General features: G+C 38.7%; 1 protein-coding gene across 3 annotated transcripts; it reads left to right on the top strand.

Moving 5' to 3' along the window:
- Positions 1–5,376: 5,376 nt before the first annotated feature.
- LOC112559087 lies at positions 5,377–21,740 on the top strand. 3 transcript variants are annotated; one of them, XM_025230006.1, is made up of 2 exons: positions 5,377–5,512; positions 9,555–21,740. In XM_025230006.1, the coding sequence occupies exon 2, from the start codon at positions 10,682–10,684 to the stop codon at positions 11,843–11,845; it is 1,164 nt and encodes a 387-aa protein (XP_025085791.1). In that variant the 5' UTR covers positions 5,377–5,512; positions 9,555–10,681; the 3' UTR covers positions 11,846–21,740. The 3 variants fall into 3 exon arrangements, with proteins under 3 accessions (XP_025085791.1, XP_025085790.1, XP_025085789.1); XM_025230005.1 differs by lacking the exon at positions 5,377–5,512 and adding an exon at positions 5,569–6,163; XM_025230004.1 differs by lacking the exon at positions 5,377–5,512 and adding an exon at positions 6,172–6,368.
- The last annotated feature ends 888 nt before the right edge of the window (positions 21,741–22,628 follow it).

Raw genomic sequence — 22,628 nt, 5'->3', positions numbered from 1 at the left:
TGCAGTAAAGATGGGAATTTAGTCTGCTGTCCCCTGTCTCGATGCGGAAAAATCACCTGGTCTGATCTTGACAACAGTGGCAACTGTCTGGTGGCTTGGGTGGTCTGTGCACAGCCTTAATGATAATCTTCATCTCTGCTAGGCTGACTTATTTTCATCTTGCCTGGCTTCCGCTCCTAATTTTGCCATTGTCAGCCTGCTCATTGCCTTCAAGATCACAGTGTGAGGGTATTCACTGCAATACTGTTTTTAGGCAATTGGTATTCTCTTAGGTAGCTGGTTATTGCGAACGGCTTGTAGGGCAAACAGGGTTAGGAATACCACGTGAAATACTGAATTGTCGTGCAGATGATAAGGAGATTCTCTCATTTTCTCTCTCTGTCTCCCCCATGGAGGAGGATCGGTAGAGGGGACCTGGTTCTCTATTTCTGCAGACAGTTGTTTCCGGTGTTGTCTCTGTAGTGCCTGTGTGTCTTTTACGATGCTTGTTCTTTTGAGCCTGCCTGAAGATAGTTGTGTTTGTCTTCCATTCCTTAGATGGCATGTGCTGTGCTTGTACTTGGTGGCTTGTACAAGTGCTTTGCACTCTCTTCCTTTTGCTGAGGGGAGCGATTGCTGATATCCACTTCATTGTTTTCTATTGGTGTTGTTTTCATAGCTCCAGTAATTATTCTTAGTGCTTGATTCTGAACTTTGTCCAGAATCTGTTGATGTGTCTTGGTTGCCATCATCCAAGCGCTCGACCCCTATTGTAGCAAAAGAGATGTGCAGTCAACAATGTAAAGGACACAAATATAACGCTGTTTTTTTTTTAAAAATGAATTTGCATGAGGAGCTGTGGCATGTCGCTATCCCAACAATCAAATTACATTTACTTCATAGATTCTGAGTATTTCTAAACGGCATAACTTCCTAGTCACGCACCACTTTTACACTAAAATTTGTTGGTGAATTGTCAGTTCATGACTCAACCATTTTAAAGGTTTATCAGAGAGCAATCGACTTAGTTATTTCCCCAAACGAATGACCTTACAGTTTTGTACCAAGGATATTATTCTCAAAAGCCGAGCGTATTACACTTATTTGATGAGGGGAGATTCAAGCCGTTTACATTAGCATCTGCATTGTCACCTGCGCACAGAAAGAGGATAATATGGGCATCACGGTAATACAGCGATGACATCCGTCCAGGCTTAGCGGAAAGAAGCCTCCAGCGACAGGCTCTTGACTGGAACTTATCAGCGGCAAAAAGGAAGAAAGTGTGTCCCAGAAGACATGAAAAGGCAGCCTCATACAGGCACATTTAACATGGGGAAAAGGCCGGGCGATCTGCCAACGATGGATGTGTAAAAGAACGTCAGGAGGGGTCTATGCTTCCCCTTTCTTCCCCTTTCCCCATCCGCTACTAGAAAAGAAAGGGGAGAGGGGTATTGGGAGTGAGGGATTGGGTGGGTGTTTGCGGAGAGCGAGATCCATCAGACCCCTTTTGTCATCCTGCTGTGGGTCTCCGTTCAGCGTCACAGCGAGACAGCCCCGATCGCCACTGAGTCTGGCGAGGTATTTTTCTTCGAACAGCAGGTGTCTTCTGTTAGGAACACTTTCTCGCGCGTTAGAGCTGTCGGTAAAATTCGCTTTGCCTCGCCGGCGAAGCAGCTAATGCATTGTTGTCACGGCTCGGCGAGTGCAACAGGTTCCATTCCGACCCTCCCCCAACATGTGATCGAGCGCCTGCAGCGCCGAGAGTCTGAGACTCGACAGGCGAAGATATCCCGAAGAAAGTACTCTGCCTTTTCGTTATTTAAAAAAAAAAAAAAAAAGATTTGAGAGGAAAGTATTGTCTCTTTCTTTTCTGTAGAAAACTTTCCAGGTCAAAACTAATATCTGAGGGTCTACGAATGAAGACAACACCAATGTCAGACAAGTAAAGAAAACTTTTAGCTCTTCAGCGCACCCTATGAAAACATTTTAGGAGACTGGTCACAGCAGCTTAGGCTCGAAGATAATTGGCTTAGGTCCTGTGACCTCTACCGTTGTTTAATCGCCGGTCATCCACCAGCCAGAATAAATACAATACCTCGCGAAGAAAGGAAATTAATGGCGCATGCTCAGTAATACTGGCTGTCGTTTATGCCTTGCTTCTTCTCAGGCGTGACAATGAAGTCTGTTAGCATTCAAAAATACTGGAAGTATCTATGTTCGTAACTGCTTTTTGTTTTTTGTTTTGTTTGCGCGCTTTTCTTCCCTCTCTTAGGGAGAAAATGGGGAAACCTGAGGAAAAAAAATCATTTCCGTGTTGCATACAAAGGTTTAACAAGCAAAGAAAGAAAAGCGAAAGCAAAATGAAATCTGAACCATAGAGCACTGCTGTACTGGTGACAGGGTTTGCGCTACCAGACTGCGCAAACAACAACACAAAAAACAACAACAAATAAACAAAAACGGAAAAGGAAAAGTTTCACATAATGTTGTAACTGCAAGCCAGCGAACTGTATCTTGTTCGCCGTTTTGTCGTTTCACATCCCTCCCACCGCACCCGGTGGCCGATAGCCCACCTGGCAACAGTGAAGCAGCGCAAGCTGTCCATTTGACCCTGCACGACACGCATCCTTAGGGTATCTTCAAAAGAGGTCTCGACAGAGAGAGAGAGAGAGAAAAAAAAGTTAAATTACCGGAAAGCCTAAGTGGTTAGCCTTGTCAGCTTCTGTGTCTTTCCAAGTTCTCTCTAACGACACCGCTGATCGTCCAGATGGTACCAGGTCAAGAAAGAATGAATCGTGAAAGGAGGAGCCCAACAATTTCTGCTGCTGTTTTGCAGTCCCTGACAAATTAGGTTACACAATGTGTTGGGCGGATAGGGGAAATATTCTCCAGTCACAGGCCCTAGAAAATTTCGAAACCGACGACACTCCTACCCCATCTCTCCAATTTATCTTCCCTAAATGACTGTTGTTGACTTTGCCGAAGAATTCGCAGAAAGCACCAAAAAAAAAACACTTTAGGAAATGTATGTATCGTATACAGCCCACGTATCAAAGTTACAGAGATATGAGCGATTACTCAACCCGCCGTAGGACTGAGCTGTGCGAGTGTTTGTGTGATCCCTTCACAAAAGTCCCCGGAGGGGGAACAGGCCCTTCGAGCTCTATATATTCGTGCACACGAGCGCCTCCCAACGTAAGTTGTGCAGCCTGGTGACGATCCACCCACCATCCCCACCCCTCACTCCACCCTCCCCCACCACTGCGCGTGAGTGGCTGTCGTCAATGTGCATGGCTTGGACTTGATTCACTTAGGTTTACTTCTCTAAACTCTTCGCACTTTAGTCTTCACGCCTAATGATCAACTTATTTTTTACCTACATGACGGCAACATAAAATTTCTGCCGAACACGGTCAAACGTCCGTCCATATGTGTCCGGTTAAATATGGCATGAACAGAGAAGCACCCACTCATCAGACAATGTCGTTGTTCAGCAAGGAAAAAAGTGCCGGATGGTCGAGACTTACAACAAATTACGTAGGTCAGGAGCAATGGTGGACAGTGGTAGGAGAACAGGCAGAAGAACTGATGGGAGGCAAGTAAAGATGGTGGTGTAACGTTGTAACGCGCAGAAGTTAATTCATTCTGTCGGCAGATACCGTCAAGAAGATGCATTGCACAGAGACTGGATAAACAACCAAGACAACAACTACAAGGGAGAAGAGGGTGGAGGGGGGATGGCAAAGTGAGAAGTGGAATGAGAGGGTGGTGGTGCTGGTGAGGTTGACGTTTGACGGTTGACGGTTTAGCTGATAAGCAGCTGAGTCTTCCTACCAAAGCTAGTGTACTTTTCTAAGGAGTTAGTCAACAACAGTTCCAAAAGGCAATCCATCACTGGAGATTATGTTTCACCAGAAGAAATTATGATACCCCTTACTAAACTTCTTGCCGACACTCTTCACCCGAAGCATACAAGTAGCCTCACCCGCTCACTCCATGTCTCGTAAAATCGTGTTAAAACTAGAAAAGAATCATGATACTCTACAACCACAAACGATGCAAACATTCGTCGGCTATCAAATTCTGAGATAAATCCACCTAGCCATAGACCAGTGATCGAGATCTTTTTGCCTGCTCATTTAAGCGCAGCTGTTGCTTACCGGTCACAGCCATTCATTAGTATTTTTAAAGCATTGCTAATTAATCACGAGCACCGTTGATGCGCAGACAAAGCGATTGTTATACAAGGCATACACCATGCACTATCGTGGTGAGAATGTCGAAGCAGGAGCACGGGTTACTGATCCTTCTCCACTTGCTTTAAGTCTAATGTCATCTAGTTCTCGACTAAAGTAGATAAAACCAGCACTTAACCATATCCACTGCGTTTTACCTTTAATGAAATGTCTGAACTTTGTGACTTCCAGCACCGAGAAATAAAATATTCTGAAATCTGAAGTATTCAGATTTTAAAGTACAGATCGATGCAAGCTTTCCAGTAAACAAGTTTGAGTAACATTTCGCACGTCCATTGTTGCTTTATGGTTGTGAAGGTACTTTTTATTCACACAAACACAATCTCCTTATTTATTTTTCAACCCAGTACTTTTTAATGATTTTTATGGTTGGAGAGAACGTTTGTTAAATGAAAGAGGGAAAGGCATGAAGCCAAGCCAGCGATCAAATAAGTGCCACTAACTTCGAAGAATCTTAAATCTACTCAAAAATTACGAAAGACTATCATTAATTAGACAATTTCATTTATCTAAGAACTATGGAATCTCATTCTTCGATGTTTACTTCCAGACTTGACTAGCATGAGCTTTTTTCTCCCTTCATCAAACAAATCTACCCAATTCTCAGTTACAGAGCTTTTAACTTGGAGAACAATTATTAGCGGTCAAGTAAATAAACGATTTCGCGATCAATAATGTTTCAAATTGATTGCTGAAAAAAAAAATGCAGTTAACAAACGATCTGAACACATTCGAGATACATTCTTACACGCGCACCTTGAAGACGATGACAGCCGGATTTACGTTGGCAAATCAACAACTACTACGGTCACGAAAGCGTCGTTCTCTCTTGGAGGTCTACCATCGTCTACGGTAAGCAGCACAGCCAACCCGCCTTTCCAATAGAGATAAATTTATTCCCGCAAGTGTTAGCGGAGCGGAGCGGCAGGCCATGTCACTCACGCACTCACACGCAGAGCAGACGATGCATAGCATGACGCGCCACCTCGCGGACACTTTAGGAACATTCACGCCAGAAGTAATCGATAAACGCAACAGCAATTCACGTTGTTTCTTTGCTGTAAAACTTTTGATCACAAAACAAAAGTTTGTTTTGACTTGTAGTACAATACATATAGTAGTTCTGTTATTTCGATAATAATTAAAATGAAAAATATAATGATTTATCGGGTGTTATTTCATCTTCGACTCATAAACAAACATGGCGGAAGTATGGAGAGAAGGCATTTCATCGACGGGTCCCGTAAATTTGACCCCGCCATAGGTGTCAAACGATGGTAAGTTACTTTCTCCTTCTTTTGCTATTGCTATTAGCTAGTGTGTGTTACCTGCATGTGGCAAGGTTTTGATTACTCAATAATTAGAAGAAATAGTTGATCGGAAAACCGTGAGTGGCCTCCGTAACGGAAAGGGATAACCCCTCCGCTCTGCCTGTCCCCGGGCGCTCCCCGTTTCGCCCGCCGTGCGCAGTCAGCGCGAACGATCTCCGCCGTGCTGATAAATTCCGCGTGATTGACGTTTCATGGCGTTGAAACTAAATACGAGCCTTCCAAGTTGGATGGGAGGGAGGATTAAAAGGAGGAGTAGTTTGTCGGGGTTTTTAGAGAGGTATTTCGTGCAGAGGTCAGGGGTTTGAACCGAGGGAAAGGAAATTTCACCCATAATTACTACGGGTCGGCGCGGCCTACCCGCTGGGCTTCGTTACGCATTTTTACGGAAGTTGGACGGAGGGACAGCGCCGAGGTCTCCCCGGGCGTGCGCACAGCGGCGTGTGGTTTTGCGCTGTCAGAAAAAAAGTTGCCGCTAACGGGTTTGCCTGCGGTGTCGGCTGGGCGTTGTTGTTAACGGTGCGTAGTGTGGAGAGAGTGCAGATTGCCCGCCGACTAACATTCTGTCTGCAGGCAATCCAGAATGCCCGTCTGTGAGAGGTAGGCCATTTTGCTTCTGCTGTCATTGGTCTGTGGGTGTTTCGGTCTACGGTGCAATGGTGAAGATAATTGATCCTGCTAGCGTGGACAGAGAATGAAGCGGCAACAGCAGAAAAATGTCGGCCACCTCAATGAGATTTAGTTCAAGTTTATCAACTGTCAGAATATTTCCAGCAGCCAGTTTAGAAGAATTAATAAACAGCAGGTTGGTCAGTTTGTGTAGTGACAGTGAAAAAATGCTTTTATTTATAAAATTATACCTGATAAGTTATTGAAATCCAGGATTATTCACAAATGAACATGATATGACCTTTTTTGTATGTTGTGTAGTTATTTTCATAATTGCCATACTTAAAAAAACCCAGATTTTAAAGGATTCCAGAAGTTGCTTGGCATAATTTTTCACCTTGAAACAAATGTGCAACACATTTGGTAGTGTAGGGTTTTTCATAATCAGACATTTTAGTGTATGGCTTTTGAGTGACTGAAACAAAAGCAGTTTGCAAGGGGGAAGTAGACTGTATTCAATTTAAAGTCATTGGTAGCTAAATTTAGGCATAAATAAAAGGCATTCCTTACATGAGAATTATTACTCTGGGTAAACAGTTATTTTCACAAGTAATGGTCATTAGAACAAAGGTGAACATAAAATACTTACATTTGTTAATATGTATCTGTTGTTAACAGATGTAGTTTTTGCAGTAGTACTTTTGATGCTAGGCAAGCTGTTCTTTGACCAGTTTATCCTTTTATTTCTTTTTGGGATTTTGTATAATTTTTAAAGTATGCCACTGCCTAGTTATCTTTTGGCTTGGTTTAGTTGTATCCAGTGACCACTAAAAGATATGTAAAATGCAAATAAACATTGAAATTAGATGTTTTGTCAGTCTTTAGTTAGGCTAAAAAAAACTACACAAAGTTCTGCAGCTTAGAAGTGAATAGCCTCAGTATTTTCATTAAAATTATGGAAGAATCTTTAATTTTGTTAAGAAATAATTATCCATGTTTTCTTATGCATTGCTTGTACATAGTTGTTAATATGCAGTTGTGAACAAAAGAAGAGGGTAGTAGTGTCCTTTTACTTAATTTTTAGAGACCTCAGATAAAATGCATGCTAAATTGTTCACGTGACACTTGTTGGGCATCAATTAGCCTTCAGTTGTGAAAAATAATGAGGTTATTTTGGAAATTTTGTTATCTATATTTTTAATCATGTAGCAACTTTTTTAAAAACAGAAAATTCTCGAAAGAAGTAACCAACAGGCATAGCGGTATAGTACTGCAGACAGTATTCATCAGATACCCTTTCCTCTCACAGTTTCCATCTCTCACTTTCCATTGCCTTTGTTGAATTGACATGGCTCACATTCAGAACGGTCGCCATGGGAACCAAGTGTTTGAGCATCAGATGTGACAGGCTGGGCAGTGGAGTACATTCATGCCTGCCACTTCAGGCCGCCGCCACCACTGGCTGTTATGAAGCAAGCCTTGCACTTGTCATGCAGGGGATGGGCCGGCTTTTGAATGGGGTTTCAGATTTATACTAACGGTGGCCCGGGCTGTTTATAGTAGGGTGTACAGGAATGATTGGGAGGGGAGTTCGACTGCATGGATTTGAATGTCATCTACAAGCTGTGTGAATACAACTGCGAACCCAGTAAACAGTGACATGCCAATTTTTACTTGTAGGATAGATTGAAGGACTGCAGAATGTCATGCTGAACTTGGTTATAAATATCTTGAAATAGCATAACAGTTTTGCAGGTTAAAATTATTGGACATGCAATTTGAAGGTTAAACATAATTGTTTATGGCTAAATAAATTTATGTTCTTGATACTCTTTTTATTAAAAAATTGACTTTTAGAGAGATGCTTTTTTAAAAAATACGTGCTTCATTTTCATTCAATGTTTGCAGTCTCAAAATTCAATTCAGAATAGAATTTGGTAGTCACAGATTTTCTTTTAAACATTCAGATTGAAAGAAGGTGCCTATAATATAATTAATATTAAAAGTCTCTAGAGTTCACCTTTTGTTTGTGACAAATTATTTTGATTGTGATTAATGTTTACTAATGTGCGTAGCAGTTTCTTTTAGTTGATCAACAGATTTTAGTTTAAAAAGAGATCCTAGTCCGTATGTTTAAAGTACTTTATGTTGCCTTTCATTGTGATATAGTATACACATTTTCTTGTGAAAAATGAAATAATTTCACAAAAGTACATTTTAATGTACTCCTTACTAAACCATAAAGATATTTTAAACCCGAAAATTATTACTATGAAGATTTGTTATGTTATGTTTGGCATGTTCTTGAATGTGGGCACACATGTTCTATTTTGCTAGACAAGAAATAATGCTCACTAATGCTACTTGAGTGTGTTCAGAACTGAGGCTTGGTTCAACAGCCATACACAGAAGAAGTTGCAAATGGCAGTATTCAATTGTATTCTGCTTTATCAGATTTTAACTAAAGCTTTTCACTTTCTTGCCACATGAATGAGACCATGAAAATGATCATAGTTCTTTGTTGTTAAGATTTATCCTAAGGGCTTTGGCCACTTCTTTTCTTAGTATCAAATATCAGATTTGAACCGATTACAAATTATAAATTTTATGCCCGTTTTATGGTGTCCTTTGAAGATACTTGCATGGTGGAGGTCTGTTTCCATGTTGATTTTTTTCCCAGAGATGTAACTCTTATTAAGACTTATGATGATATATATATTGATATTGCATCATTCACTGATTTTGTGCATCAAGAGAGGTTTTGATATCACATAACGGCCACAGAAATGGGGTCCTTCCCCACACACAAATTCTAACTGGTCCAGCAGCAAGTGTATCATCTTGCATGCTGTCAAAAAATAAGATTAGTCTTAAGCATGTTGAAATCTGCTGTGAAATGATTAGACTATTTTAAATTCTTCAGCCATTGAGGGCAGTACTCTGTGTATGTGAGAGAGAAAGAAAAATAATGACCATTGTAAGGTGCATTTGATTAATGTGTGTGCTCATCTATGTTTGTATATGTGTGGGTGTTATGCAAAAGTGCTTTGAGCTTGCCTTCAGAAGTTGTGAAAAGATGCTATACTAAAAAAAAACCCCAGTTTTATTTATTTTATTATATGATATTTGAGGTTGACATAGCAGGACTCTGGCATAATTGCCTTTCTTCTGGAATTAAAATGTTTTGGTAGGATCCTTCATCCTTTTGGTTTTTTTCCTCCTCATCAATCATCATTAATTGCCTGATAATATGTGCACAAGTTTTGTATTTATATTTTAAATTAGTGCTTTAATAGTGGTTAATAGAACTAAACTACTTGTAACTTAAAACTACAGAAGCAATCTCAAACTTTCGAAATGTTAACTATGTACAATATTTCAGATTTGAACCTTCAGTGCCACTGAAGATGGCAGGGTACAGCTTGCCTCTTCACGTGCAAACAGATGAAGAGGACTACGTGGTAGAAGACAACTATCATGACAACGGAATGACAAGTCCACACGATTTGGGACCTTGGATGGAAGATCAGAGCGATGGTGGCGGAAAATTTCGGTTGAAAAGACGTCGACGGTGTGGACAGTGTGGTCCATGCCAGGTAAAGGAAAACTGTGGCAAGTGTCAGTACTGCGTGCGAAAAGATGTCCTCAAGCAAGCTTGCATTTATAGGAAATGTGTGTATCTTCGCAAACCTGTGCCACGCTTTAGACCAGATGGTGCAGGCAGCAGCAGCAGCAGCAGTGGTAGTGGAACTGTTGGCGGTGGGGGGAGTGGGACTGGGAGCAGTGCAAACAAAGCTTCGCCACAAAAAGTATCATCAGCATCTGCATTGTCTAATCACCATGGGCCAACCGCATCACCATTTAATGCCTCAACCATGGCTGCAGCCGCTGCAGCAGCTCAGTCAGTGGAGTTAAGCTCTTGCCGTCTAGCACAGAGCCCCTTTGGACTTGCAGTGAATAATGGTGTCATTGACCCCCTTCGGAGCAGCACACTGGACCAACACCGCAGTGCACATTTTGAAGCTTTGGGTGTTCTGGATCCTGCACGGACTTCATACTTGGCTAGTGCTAGTGCACGTGGACTTGACCCTGGCAGGAGTCCTGTGTTGGACCTTGCTCGTAACACCAACACGGCTGATTCTGGACTTGGCACCAGCACGGGTTCCCTGCCCACCTCACCAGCCAACAGTACCAAAGATAGGCCTGTGCCTAGAGATCAGTTTCGTGTGCCGATGGAACAGTGGAGTGCTATGCCGTATGGATTCCCTCGGCATCCTTGGACTCATCCAGCCTTGCAGTCCAATGCTGCAGCAGCTGCTGCATATGGTTTTCAGCCCACCACCAGCCCGTTTTCAAATCCCTTTAGTTCTTCTTGTCGTTTAGGCATGCCAGATCCCACCAGTCATCTTACAGCTGCTCCGCAAGCCACGTTTCATAATAACTTCAACATGCCTTTTCCAAGGCCAGATTTGGCTTCCCACGCCAATTTCCGAAGTGCAGCACCCAACGATGCGACCCACCATGACTCCGCCATTTTACCCGCCACCACCACAGCATATGCCCTCCAGTCTTCCCAACTTTCCCACATTTAACCAATTGCCCTCAAGTGCAGGACCCCATGGCACATATCCCATGGCTCATCCACCTATGTACCCAAGCAATTTCTATACATCTTTCCGACCTCCCACTGAACCACAGATCTACCATGCCCACATCTCACCACCGCAGCTCCCTTTTTCTGCAGACAGAGGCTTTGGGGCAGGATTTCTGCCATTTTTAGACAAGAATTTGGACTTCAATAAAAGTGGCAAAGAAGATGACAATGGTATGCATAAGAAATTAGATTTCTTAAATATTCCAGGCTTCAGATGTTCATCTGATAACTTTTTGTATGAAAAGCTGGATCTCCTTCGAGACTTTTCTGGGGAAAAAGTGGCATCAGAACAACCATTTGATGAAACCTCAAAAAAGGATATGTATGTAAGCAAATTTGTTAAGAAAGAACCAGCTTTGGTTGTTGTGCCTGAACTAAGTATTGACAAGGACCTAAGACAACAGTTAAAAATGGTCTCTGACAGAAAATGTGATGTTATCAGCATTGATGACCTAAAGATGCAAGCTTTTATTCGTTCTGATGGTTTTAATAACTTGGAAATTGAGATTGATAGTCCTCTGAGTCCTGTAAATACTGTACCCTCCAGTAACAACCACCTTCGCCAAAGACATCAAAGTTTGCAGCCTTCATTTCCAGAAAGAGAATCAGAGGAAGTGTCTGGTGCAGGCAAGGACGATTCAAGCTCATGTCACCATGATTGTGACGAAAGTGATAATGGGGTCAGTGAGTCTTCAAGCAGCATTGCTTCGCTTTGTGTGAAAGCAGATCCAAGTACAGGTAGTAGTGAAGAAAGCATTCACAGTTTTGATACAGCTTTGACAAGAATTGTGTCTGATGATATAGATGTGTGTATGGAACAGGATCTTGGTGAAGAAGGCATTGTTCAAGTGGACATCACAGGCAGCAAGATTCAGCTGGAGGAAGTGGTTTTAGATGAAGAGACCATAGGTATGTCCTCGGACCCAGATGACCTAGTTAGGTTTCTTGCTCAGCATGTACCACCACCTGCCTCCCCCAAGACTGTTCGGGACTTAGACCAGGCTGTCATTCCATCTTGATCCTGGTTGTGATCACTAGCATTTGCAGGTGAAACTGGCATGCCTGAAAATAAGAGATTGCATAGCTCCTTGTTTGACTTTTCAAATTTTTTATGAACATAAATGGAGGTATTTCCTACACTGGTGGTAGTTTTCCCTATTTTGAGAGTTCTTCTAGATGGATTCCATACATCCTATTTTTTGTGGCATTTTCATCATGAAATATGTGTATGTGTGTGTGTGGACATGCTAATGCATGCATGTGCAGTCACTATCTGATGCATGTGTTCATGCATGTTTGAGTATGCACTGAAGTGCAGGTTTTAAGAACACATTAATATCCACATTTCTTGTGTTCTTTTCCTCAGAAGATTTTATGTCAATTTCAGTGTCTACTTTTCCTAAAACATATATATGGAGTGATGACAGATTTTAACTACATTGCTAAAGTGGCAATACTGTATACCTCGTAACTAATACTTTTCAAGATATGTTTTAAGAATTTATTTTCTTTTTTACCATTTGGGTCAGCTAAGTCTTTGTTATTTGATATTTTTTTAAAGACATGACAGTTACTGCCCACATGTTCCATTCCTAGTTAAAAATGGATCTGAGAGTACTATGGTTATCTTTCACTGTGGAAGAATTGTAAAGTTTTCAGTACTGAGCTACAGTATGACTTGTAATATGACAACACTGTAATGTATTTAGTCATTTTATATTTGTTTCAAGTAATGCAGATCTTGCATATTAGAGCTTTTTTATAGTGCATAATAATGACTTTGTCAAACATAAGTTTTATAGCTGAGCCGATACAATATGAAAACATGAATCTTTGTGGGAGGGTAAGGCAAGTCACATTAAAACACCATTGTAGCACTTACCAGAAGCCACACAATGGTTCCTTGAAAGTGTTTTCAAACAGATGTGCATTTTTAAAAATAATTTTCTTGGGTTAAATTTCAAAGCAGTTTTCTTTTTCATGAGATTAAAAAAGTGATATTAATATTAGTACTAGTAGTCTGGCATTATAAGTTTTTCACACAACCTGTAAACACCTGTAAGATTTTCTTTCAGTTTCTACTGTACTGCTGTATTTATACAATTTTAGGAGATGTCACATTATTTTTATCAACATATGCTTGTTAACAAAGATCATTGTTTTTAATCTTTCTAAAAATTTCTTTCAAGGATGACATCTGTATTTTTTGTTTTAAACAACTGGTAGGAGCAAAGTAGACCTGTGTGTTCTTGAAGTTCTTTTGCCAGGATCTCAGAAATACCAAACCTTGTATTTAATAAAAGTTACATATATCTACAGATGTCAGTAGAGGTCTAAGAATCTTTGACCCCTTGAAAGTGTAAAAAGGCTTGATAGTTATAATTTTGTTTACCTTGTTTGCTTTAGCTTAATAGTAATTATTTTTATTTTTTTATTTTATGATTTTGTTTATTTTCTCAGCAGCAAATCAAGTTTACTCTTCAGGAATGAACTTTATCACTATATCACTTTAAATTAAGAAGAAAAGATAACAAATTTGGAAAATGGTATAGGTTGGTTAGTTCTCTGTGATGGAAAACATTTTATAGACTATTTATTTGCCTAGTTGCTTGCAGTGTCTTAAACCATCTTTTGATCCACTACAGCAACACTGATTTAAAGTATATAATGATTTGTAAAGCATTAAGAAATTATTTTGCTTGTAAGAACAGTTTTAAATAATAATTAACATGTTTGTGATATTTTGTTATGTGTTAATTATAGAGGGATAGTGTAGTGACTGTGATTAGTAAGAATTAATCTTCCTCAGAAATCCAAACAAGAACAAAGTTGTGCCTTGGCACATTGGTAGATTTAGTAAAGTAATAGGATTTTTTAATTAAGTTAAATACCACTTGTGCTTTTTAAACTGTAATACAGAAAGTGTGAATCTTTTATTTTTTAATAACAATAAGGCTATGACTTATTGTAGTAAGCATATAAATTAGGAAGTTTGTTTAGGAGTTCTTAGATGAAGAATAAAAATGTTTCTACTTTAAACATGTTTAAATCGGAATGGAATAAACTTCCAGTTTGTCAGATATAACCACTTAGTTTATAATGCAAATTACTGCTACAAATGAATATGGGCTTTTATTGATAAAGTATTGATTTCCTTTCTCTGTTTACAAAAATTTTTTCCATCTCTGTCTCTCCAAACAAACTAGCACCCACATTTTTTTTTTTCAGAGTTGCTGTTATTTTGTAATTGTCAAGGCTAGTCAAAGGAAGGGTTCACATAGGTGGTAAAAACAGAATAGAAAACTTTGTTGCATGTGACATGAGAGTTAAATTGTCTCTTGACATCAGAAAGATTCATAAAGTGAATGAAGGTAAAGGAATGGAACAAAATCATGTGGGAGAGGGCTAGCTAGACTGAAAAGATGTGCTTCCAGCCTGAATCCTTGAACTAACAGCCTAATTTGTTGGTTCTATAAACTGAGATTTTAAAGGACTAGCAGAGTGCATTTTCATAGTTTAGATCAAGGTACTATTTCCCCAAATTTTAATGAATACCCTGGTTGTAGCAAACATCACCATATGCAGAAAAAGGTCAAACTTGTGACATCACATTTGTCCACAGATAAGAATAATGAGCGCATATAGTCCCAGCCAGATTGACTGAAGCCTTGACAACCTAAATGTATTTATGTACTGTCCTGATGTCTGTTGACTTTACATAGCTGATAGAAAACAGTAAACTGGACAAAAATACCATCCTATTTCGGTTATTTTAGTCTGTTTGATCTGCTTGAAAAACTTTCTTAATATAGCGTTTTTGTTCTTTTGGTTTTTACTTAAGTGTTGGTTCATTGTGATTTGTGTCAGCATTTTCAGTGGAACTTTAAATGGGTATAGCTGCAGCAGTTACTCAGCATGCATAGTGTGGGTGTACTGTTATTCAGAGTGCCTTACAGGATTGACAGTCAAATGCAAAGAGTTGTTTGAGCAGATTGAGACAACCAGCATTTATTGTGTCTTTAGAAACTTGTATTCTGTTTTGCCCCCTCTTTTTTTCCTGGTCTGTTGCTGAACTGTGTGTTCTAAGCAGACATTGATTGCTCACAAATAATAGACCTTACCTAAAATGTGCTCATTTGTGCTACAGCGTAGTTCAGATCACATCAGGGATTTGTTTTTTGTGGTTTAGATCTGTTGCTGGGACAATTTTTTTCATAAATTTTGGTTTGCTTTTTCTTGCTTTGTTGTTTGCTTGCTGGAACAGCTGCTCTGCAGAATGCTGGTCTACTTTACACTGCTGACAAGACTGGGTGGGAGGAATGTGTCATTATATAACTTGCAACAATTTCAGTACTGCATAGATTTTGAATGGGAAATTGAAGGTCAGTTGTTGCATACGTTTATTAGGACGTGATAAGTCTATAGAAGTTAGATGAATTTGAGTAACATAACTGAGATAACAGTCTTGTGATAGGGTGAGAAGTTCTTTTTGCAGGTGCATTTCTCTATTTAGCAGAACAATACTTTGTTCAAGTAGGTGCACAACCATTTTGCAATTTTGTTAATCTGACACAGGAATAGCTGTTATGTTTAATGCTAATATTCAGTAGATTGCATTGATTTGAAACATACCTGAACTGGCCAGACCTACCAAAAATCAATTTTTGTATGCAGTTTTGAAAGGAAACATTTTAGCTTGTCTTTGGGATCGTGATTGTTTGACATTTGTATGTTCTTTCCAGTTTTATAGTCTTGTGAAAAATGGTAGGAAACAAAAGAGCATTTTCAGCACTTGATGCATACTGTAGAATTGTTGATTAATTTAGATTGTGGTGTAAGATTTTTTGCCACTAATGATGACCATGACAAAATACCCTGCATGGCCTTGCATGGGATGTAGTTATCAGATACTGCTTCAACTTCCAAGTTTTTGCTTTTTAAGAAAAAAAAAAGTCTGGCAAGGGTTCAGAATGACAGAATATAAGCAGCAAAAAAAAAAAAAATTCTTGAAGGATGTAATCTTAATATATCTTTACATCAACATTTTGTTTTTGTGTTAAATTTACATTTTTTTTCCCAGTAGCTCAGTGTTTAAGAAAGTGGTGGCTACCATTGATAACACATAAATCGAGATTAATTGGACAGAATCAGGGTTGGGTGAAATTACTAAAAATGAAAAGAAACAGCCAAAAAAGTGGCATGATAAATGATTGCATATTATTATTAAGGAGTCTTTTATTTTCTAGAAAATTTATCTTATTGTCAAACCATAGATCAACTTTTTTTTTTCACAATTGTCTGCACTCGGGAAAGATGAAGTAGCACTTTTTATGATCAGCTACTGAGTACATGTGCTGTGGAGAACAGGTAGATAATGTTGCCAAATCTGGCATTATTAGTCTTGTCCTGGTCCATGACTAGTTAGGGCCATTGCATAAATGTATTGAATCTCTGTGAAAGACTAGATAGAGAAGTCAGAACACAAGCAATATGAGTACATGTGAACCTTGTCAAAACATTGCTAAGAAAGTGGAGGAGGCAGCATGATAAATGAAAGTGGCATAAGGGATCCAGAAAACATTAGAAGTGAATGTTATAGTTAATGTTTATGATTTTTTTTTAAGATTTAGAAGAATTAAAACGGATCATACTTTGCTGTCAGTCAGTTAATATACTTTTTATGTATAAAAACATTTGCATTACAGCTGACTTAAATCAGGTGTGTGTGGGGAAAAAGGGCTATATAGATGGCGTTCTATCTGCTGGTGTCACCGTGGTTGCAGACAAAGGCTGCACAGCCTCTCCAATCAGGATGTGTGTTGTAGTCTACTGAAGCGGCAGACAATAGTACAGTGCCAGCTCACCACTGACACTGGGAGGTGGTGGGCTGGCTTGAAGCATATTCAGTATTGATCTTTGCTGTCTGGTCACCGCTTGCTGATGAGGACTGTTGAATGCAGCCAGGCCCCAGATTCACACACAGTCTTACCTGGCACAGGTGTCAGCAAAGATAATGGAATTAGGAGTGCTTTTCCATACTGAACCTTTCGTTATTGCACTGTGTTGGGTCCTGTTACAGTATTGCATGACCTGTATTTTATTTTTAACAAATAGTGGATAACCAACCATTTTCTCAAATTAATGAGGAGTGTAGCCTGCAAACAGATTGGCGGCCTTACATTTATGTTTCAGAAAACTAGTCCTCTGGTTAAGTCCCAGAAAAGGTTGCAGCATTCTATCTGTAGATAATGTCAGTTACCAACAAATGTATCATCTTTCAGCAAAATACATTTTTGCTTCATTTTCTTTCAATAGAGGTACTGCTTGGCTAAATCTGCATAAGTGATATATATGTAGGAACCAATGTCACTGTAGCCCATAGAATCTGTTCGTACTGTCATAATGTAAGTGAGGCTGAGGGGAAGGCGGCTTTATCTGTGAGGGAGACATCTCTTATTAATGCTGGTGGTGATTTATTTGTTAATAGTACTGCATTAGCATTAGTTTGTGAGGCCAGAAAGGTCTGGTCTTCTTGTTTCCCCAATTCTAGTATCTTTGTATTATTTGAAATGGTATTTTATGGTGGTTTATTGTTTGTTTGGTTAGGGTCCTTTGATGGTGTGTACATTTGGAGAAGGGGAATAAGAATAAACCCATTCTAGAAGACTTAAGCAATTCAAAGTACAGAGAGTGTTGTCAGTGGCTGCATTATTCCAACCCCTTTCAAAATAGTTAAAATGAATGGATTTAATTTTTTTGTAACCAATAAATATAATGCCGTCTGCTTACAGCGCCTTAAATATGATGTAGGTAATCTTGTAAAATCCGCCCATCTAACCTTTCTGCATGAATATTTTGTGAGCTGTATGAGTTTTACTTTTATTTCCATAGATGAAAAAAATTAGGCATCACATTTACAATCATGTCAGTGTTGCTAAACTTGTGTCCAGATGGATGCAGCAGATCTTAACTTGTATGCAAAATATTTGACTAGTGAGTATTCGTGTGTGTGTGAGTATGAGTGTGCACATGTGCATGAATTTGCCTCTTGTAAGTCTTGCAAGCCCACCAGCTGCATTTATCTTTGGCTTCTGTTGGCTAACTCTGCTATCTGTGGACAAATGATATTGTTGAGTTTTCATGGTGTTGGGACCAATATAAAGGGAAAAGCAAGATAAATGGTAAGTTAGCTTAAGTAATGGATGTGTTTGGGTAACAAAATGATCGTTTACTTGCAATCATGCGTAAAGCACAGGTCTGAGGTAGCTCAAGTAGGCTGCCATCTTGTGGTGTTAAGTGGTGTCACTGAACTGTCAGTCTTCAGTGGAGAGGTCAAAACGCTGGAATCCTGAATTTGTAGATAGTGCAGTGAAGTTTTTAAATGAGCACAGTGATGAAAAATTTTGCAAATTGGAGAATACTAGCATGACAGATGATAGTGTCACAAACAGTAACAGTTTAAATGGGTGCTTCAATAAGGCTGTCATTGTGGGAGAAGTTGTTGGGTCAGTAGTATCTGTGCGTGAGAATTAGAAGAATGCTATTGCAAAACTGAATGAATCTTCTTTGGAGTCAATTGTGTTGAGATCAGTTGCACTGGCAGTAGAATTTTAGAGATCCTTTAAACCAATGATCCACACTGAAGGTAGGATGCAGTCAAGTCTACTTACAACCACAGATTGGAAGCTTTCCCTGCTTCATATTTTGAATCAAAGATGCACTAGCCTAACAGGATCACAGCACTGCTCAAAAAACTTTTATTTTTAATTTGTCCTGTGGGCACTTCATGCATTAGCATAAACTTTTTTTTGTTTGTTTTTTGTTTGTGTGTGTGAAAGAGTATGCAAACAGGTGGCCTTATTAAATTGGCTTGTTAGATGTGGTTGTAAGTAAATGATTCATTTGCAACCCAAAACTTTGGACATTTTTTTGAATGTCATATCTGTCATTTAACTTGGCATTTCCCTTGCTTTTCCTTTCCAGCCATTGGAAAACATTTTGCAGTTTGCAAGCATTTTAGAAGTTACTGCTAAGAATAGACACATGTAAGAACTTTTTCAGTATGAAGTATCCCAACACAATTGTTCCACATTTGTTGTTTCTAGATTTATTGCCAGTCTAAGTTTGCATGTTTCCTAGCTAATAAGTGATTTTTTTTTTTAGCAAACGTTTTCAAAGAAATTTGTTTAATAGCTAAGGGCATACCACTGTTTCCATCTGACTATTTTCTTCTCAGATCTGTATCTTCTAGCTTGGATACTTGTGTTATAGAGCTTGGAACATGCTTGGTTAAAATGTGGATGTTTCTTATTACTAATGGCACTTTGAACTTAATTGAATGACCTTTAATGATTGGAAGACATCCAGACCAGAAGAAAATGCTCTTTTCAACATAACAAAGCCTTAAGAATTAATAGCTATTGTTTGAATTGCATAACATTGTGTCCATTAGTCCCTCTTAACTTTCTGACATATGGGACCAGTGGAGGGCTGAACAATGTGGTGTAGACATACCTGTTCTGTGTTTTCTGTAGTGCAATGTATTAGTATAAATTTATAACTGTGCAGGGAATGTGTAAAATAAATTTTGTATACTGGTATGTGTATATTGTATATTCATCATAAGTCCATCTTTCCTGTAATAAAGTCTTGTGTATGTGTGTGTTACATGTTTTTGCAAACTTGGAGCTCAGATCTTGTTTTGGTAATGACTAAAGGTTCTACAGCTTGGAAGGTGATGGTTTGTTGGGGAGGGGCAATTGTGGGTGTTGGACCTGAAGATAATAGTATTGCTAAATGTTCCTACCATGTCTTTTGTTTCTAAAAATGAGCCCTTCCCCAGCTCCATACAATTTTCAGCCTCCTTTTCTGCTTGTGGTAAGTGGCATATTTACTGATTTGAAATACAATTTTGCAATGGTTGTTAAAGTGAAAAATATGTATATGTGCACTTTTAACTGAAAAATGTCTAGTGTCTCAGGAACATAAGAATAAGTAAAATTTAATATGTATATATCAAGTGTTTTGTCATTCTGCTCTGCCATCATTTTTGCTAAATATGCTGTAGATGGTGGCTATAAGCATAGATTGTACATTTTTGTATGATTTGAAAATGTCATTTCCACTTTTTGTTTTGAAGCAGAAAAACCTCCAGGAGATGCATTTTCAATGATTTGAAGCTGCAAAATAGCGAAGTTTTCATTTTCTTCATCAATCTGTGTCGTACCTAGTTCAGAAGAACATGCTGACATTGTTTTGTTATTGAATGAAAACATTTCTATGGACTTGACCTCACTGTGGTGTTTCCGTTGGGTAACAGAAAACAAGGCTGACATTTGTCATTAGCCTAAAATATTTTAAAAGCAAAGAATAATGTTTATTCAAAGTCTGAGCAGTTGTGGCAGCTATGTTGAGAAATGCAAGTGAACACCTGCCATCAAATTCCAGTGAATCTTCAAAGTTACATGTCATTGAACAACAGTTATCTTGTTTTACATATTGTACTTCATTGACTGTAAGGGGTTTTGCCTTTTATTTTTCTTCCTTTTTTCCTGCTGATTTGATACATTTTTATTTTAGTAAAGATTTGTTCTAGATGCTTTTCACAATCTTTTCTAGGAATGGCAACATCCCTACAGATAATCAGGAACGAACAGTGACGTCGATATGCCTTCATTTTTAGCAAATGGTGGAATGATTTTTGCCATCTTTGTGCTAGGCTTGCAGATTTTCAAAAATTTATGAAAGTACTGAAAAATGCTTGACTCATATTGGAGGTTCACAAAAATTTAGTTTTTAGATTTTAAAAAAGTGTGTGTATTTTATAACATTTTCTGATCTATTTTTGTGATGAAAGCTGCTCTATGCTTTTCTGTGCAGATGTCTTATTTTGATTATATATTATTTTAGATATTTTGTGCAGAAACCAGTTCTTTTTGTGGATTTGAAATTGGGATTCACATATTCAAAAGGAATGGTTGTGTGTATGAGTGGTAACTGTAGGCAAGAAGAATTCAGTATTGCTGCAGTTGTTTACATCACTTGGTGTTTGACTTGGTGATATTATATGGATGATGAGTAGTTGTGTCCAGGATTGTAGCGTAAATTTTCACATAACAGTTCTCACAACTAGATCCTTTGATTTCATTATTACAGCCATTAATATTCCCCATGTGTAAACATATAAAGCAGAGGATACAGAAGGGATAACCTGTGATTTGGGGTATATTAAAATGGAGAAAATATTGGCTATGGACATTTAGTAATAAAGGTGTAAAGGAAAATACTAATTTACCACATGGAGTAATGTTAAAAGCGGCTTTATATTCCATTCTTTCATTAATAGTGCCAAGTTTGACAGGTTGGTGTTTGGAAAGCAAAATTATGGTTTTGAAAGTGTGAATTCATTATTGGGATGAATATGATGTAGATGAATACTGTGTTGCTTACCTGGGAGGAGAGGGACCGGCCAGCAGAGTTTGTGATGCTAATCAAATATACCTTGAACAGAGCCAGAGTACAGGAACATTGCTTTTCAGCTGGTGAATCCAGCAAGTGTTGTTTCTCATGGTGTATATGTCATCGGCTCTTCCTATGATGCATTCTTGTGTGCATGGACTTTACTCTCCGTCTCTGCAATAACTCATGTCCTCTTTTTTTCTAATGATCGTCATTGAGAAAACGTATCTTGTTTATATATATCATTTTATATTGTTGGTTGATATTTTTTGACAAATTGCTATGATTGTGTGCTGTCTTCAATTCTTGGTAGAAAGGTACTATTTAGGACAAAAGAATCTGCCCGTGTTTCAAATAAAGTACACCATCATTCTCCACTGTGGAACAATTTCTCATAGTGTATGTGATCAACATAGTAGCACTACCTGAATAAAAATACCTTATTTACAACAACAATTCCTCATTGCTTTGACTTCTTCTCTCCTCTGTGTGTGTGTTATCCAGTATGTACGTACGTCCTTGTACGTTTATAGATTGAGGTACAAAATAGCCTGTCACAGAGTGCAAAGCTGCTATAAAATCCTAGACATAAATATGAATGTGAAGAAGTACTTCACAGAAGTTGAAATAGGGATTTCAACACATTTTTACAAAGATTATTCTTAAAACCAGAGTTTTTAAAAACTCATTTCTCCATCCTTGTGAGGGCCAAATAAATTTGCTGTTGTGCATTGTGCACAAAACTTATATATTTTCTGGAAAAGGGTATTGTGAAATTAAAGGGTGGGGGAGAAGGGGGTTATCCATTGTATATTCTCTTATTTAAAAAGTGAAAAATATTAGTGTATTCTCAGCATCTGAAATGAATTTGTCGGTGTCTCAACCACCTTACCGTGCTGTTCTAGGGAGATAATTGAAGCTTTCGTTCGTAGTATGTGTGGTTGTCATCCCCTTGCACTGACAGCATCGCTTTTCCTGATCGTCGGCTCGGTAATGAGTTTTAAATTGTAAGTTATTTAAAAATGTACTAAACAAGTTTTTTTTTTGTAGGAGACTTTAATGAAGCTTAGTTATCCAGAAATTCTCTGACATTATTTAGAAGAGGTGGGCAAAAAGAAGAGACGGGAGGGAGGGGGAGGTAAGATTCTAAAACTAAAAAGGGAAAAAAGTCCTGTCCAGAAATGGCGAGAAGCCAAGACAAAGAGATTTTTGTGGCAACGCGGTGTAGTACCCACAGAGTAAATGTAGTTTGTGAAAACTACTTTCTTTTTCTTGAGTTTAAAGCTTGGTGGTTAAAGTGCTGGGTTCGAGGGTACCCGGGTCTGTGACATTTTGCCCACCCAC

The sequence above is a fragment of the Pomacea canaliculata genome, linkage group LG3 (assembly GCF_003073045.1).
Source record: "Pomacea canaliculata isolate SZHN2017 linkage group LG3, ASM307304v1, whole genome shotgun sequence".
Classification (NCBI taxonomy): Eukaryota; Metazoa; Mollusca; class Gastropoda; order Architaenioglossa; family Ampullariidae; genus Pomacea; species Pomacea canaliculata.
This window is presented reverse-complemented; position numbering and strand designations above follow the sequence as displayed.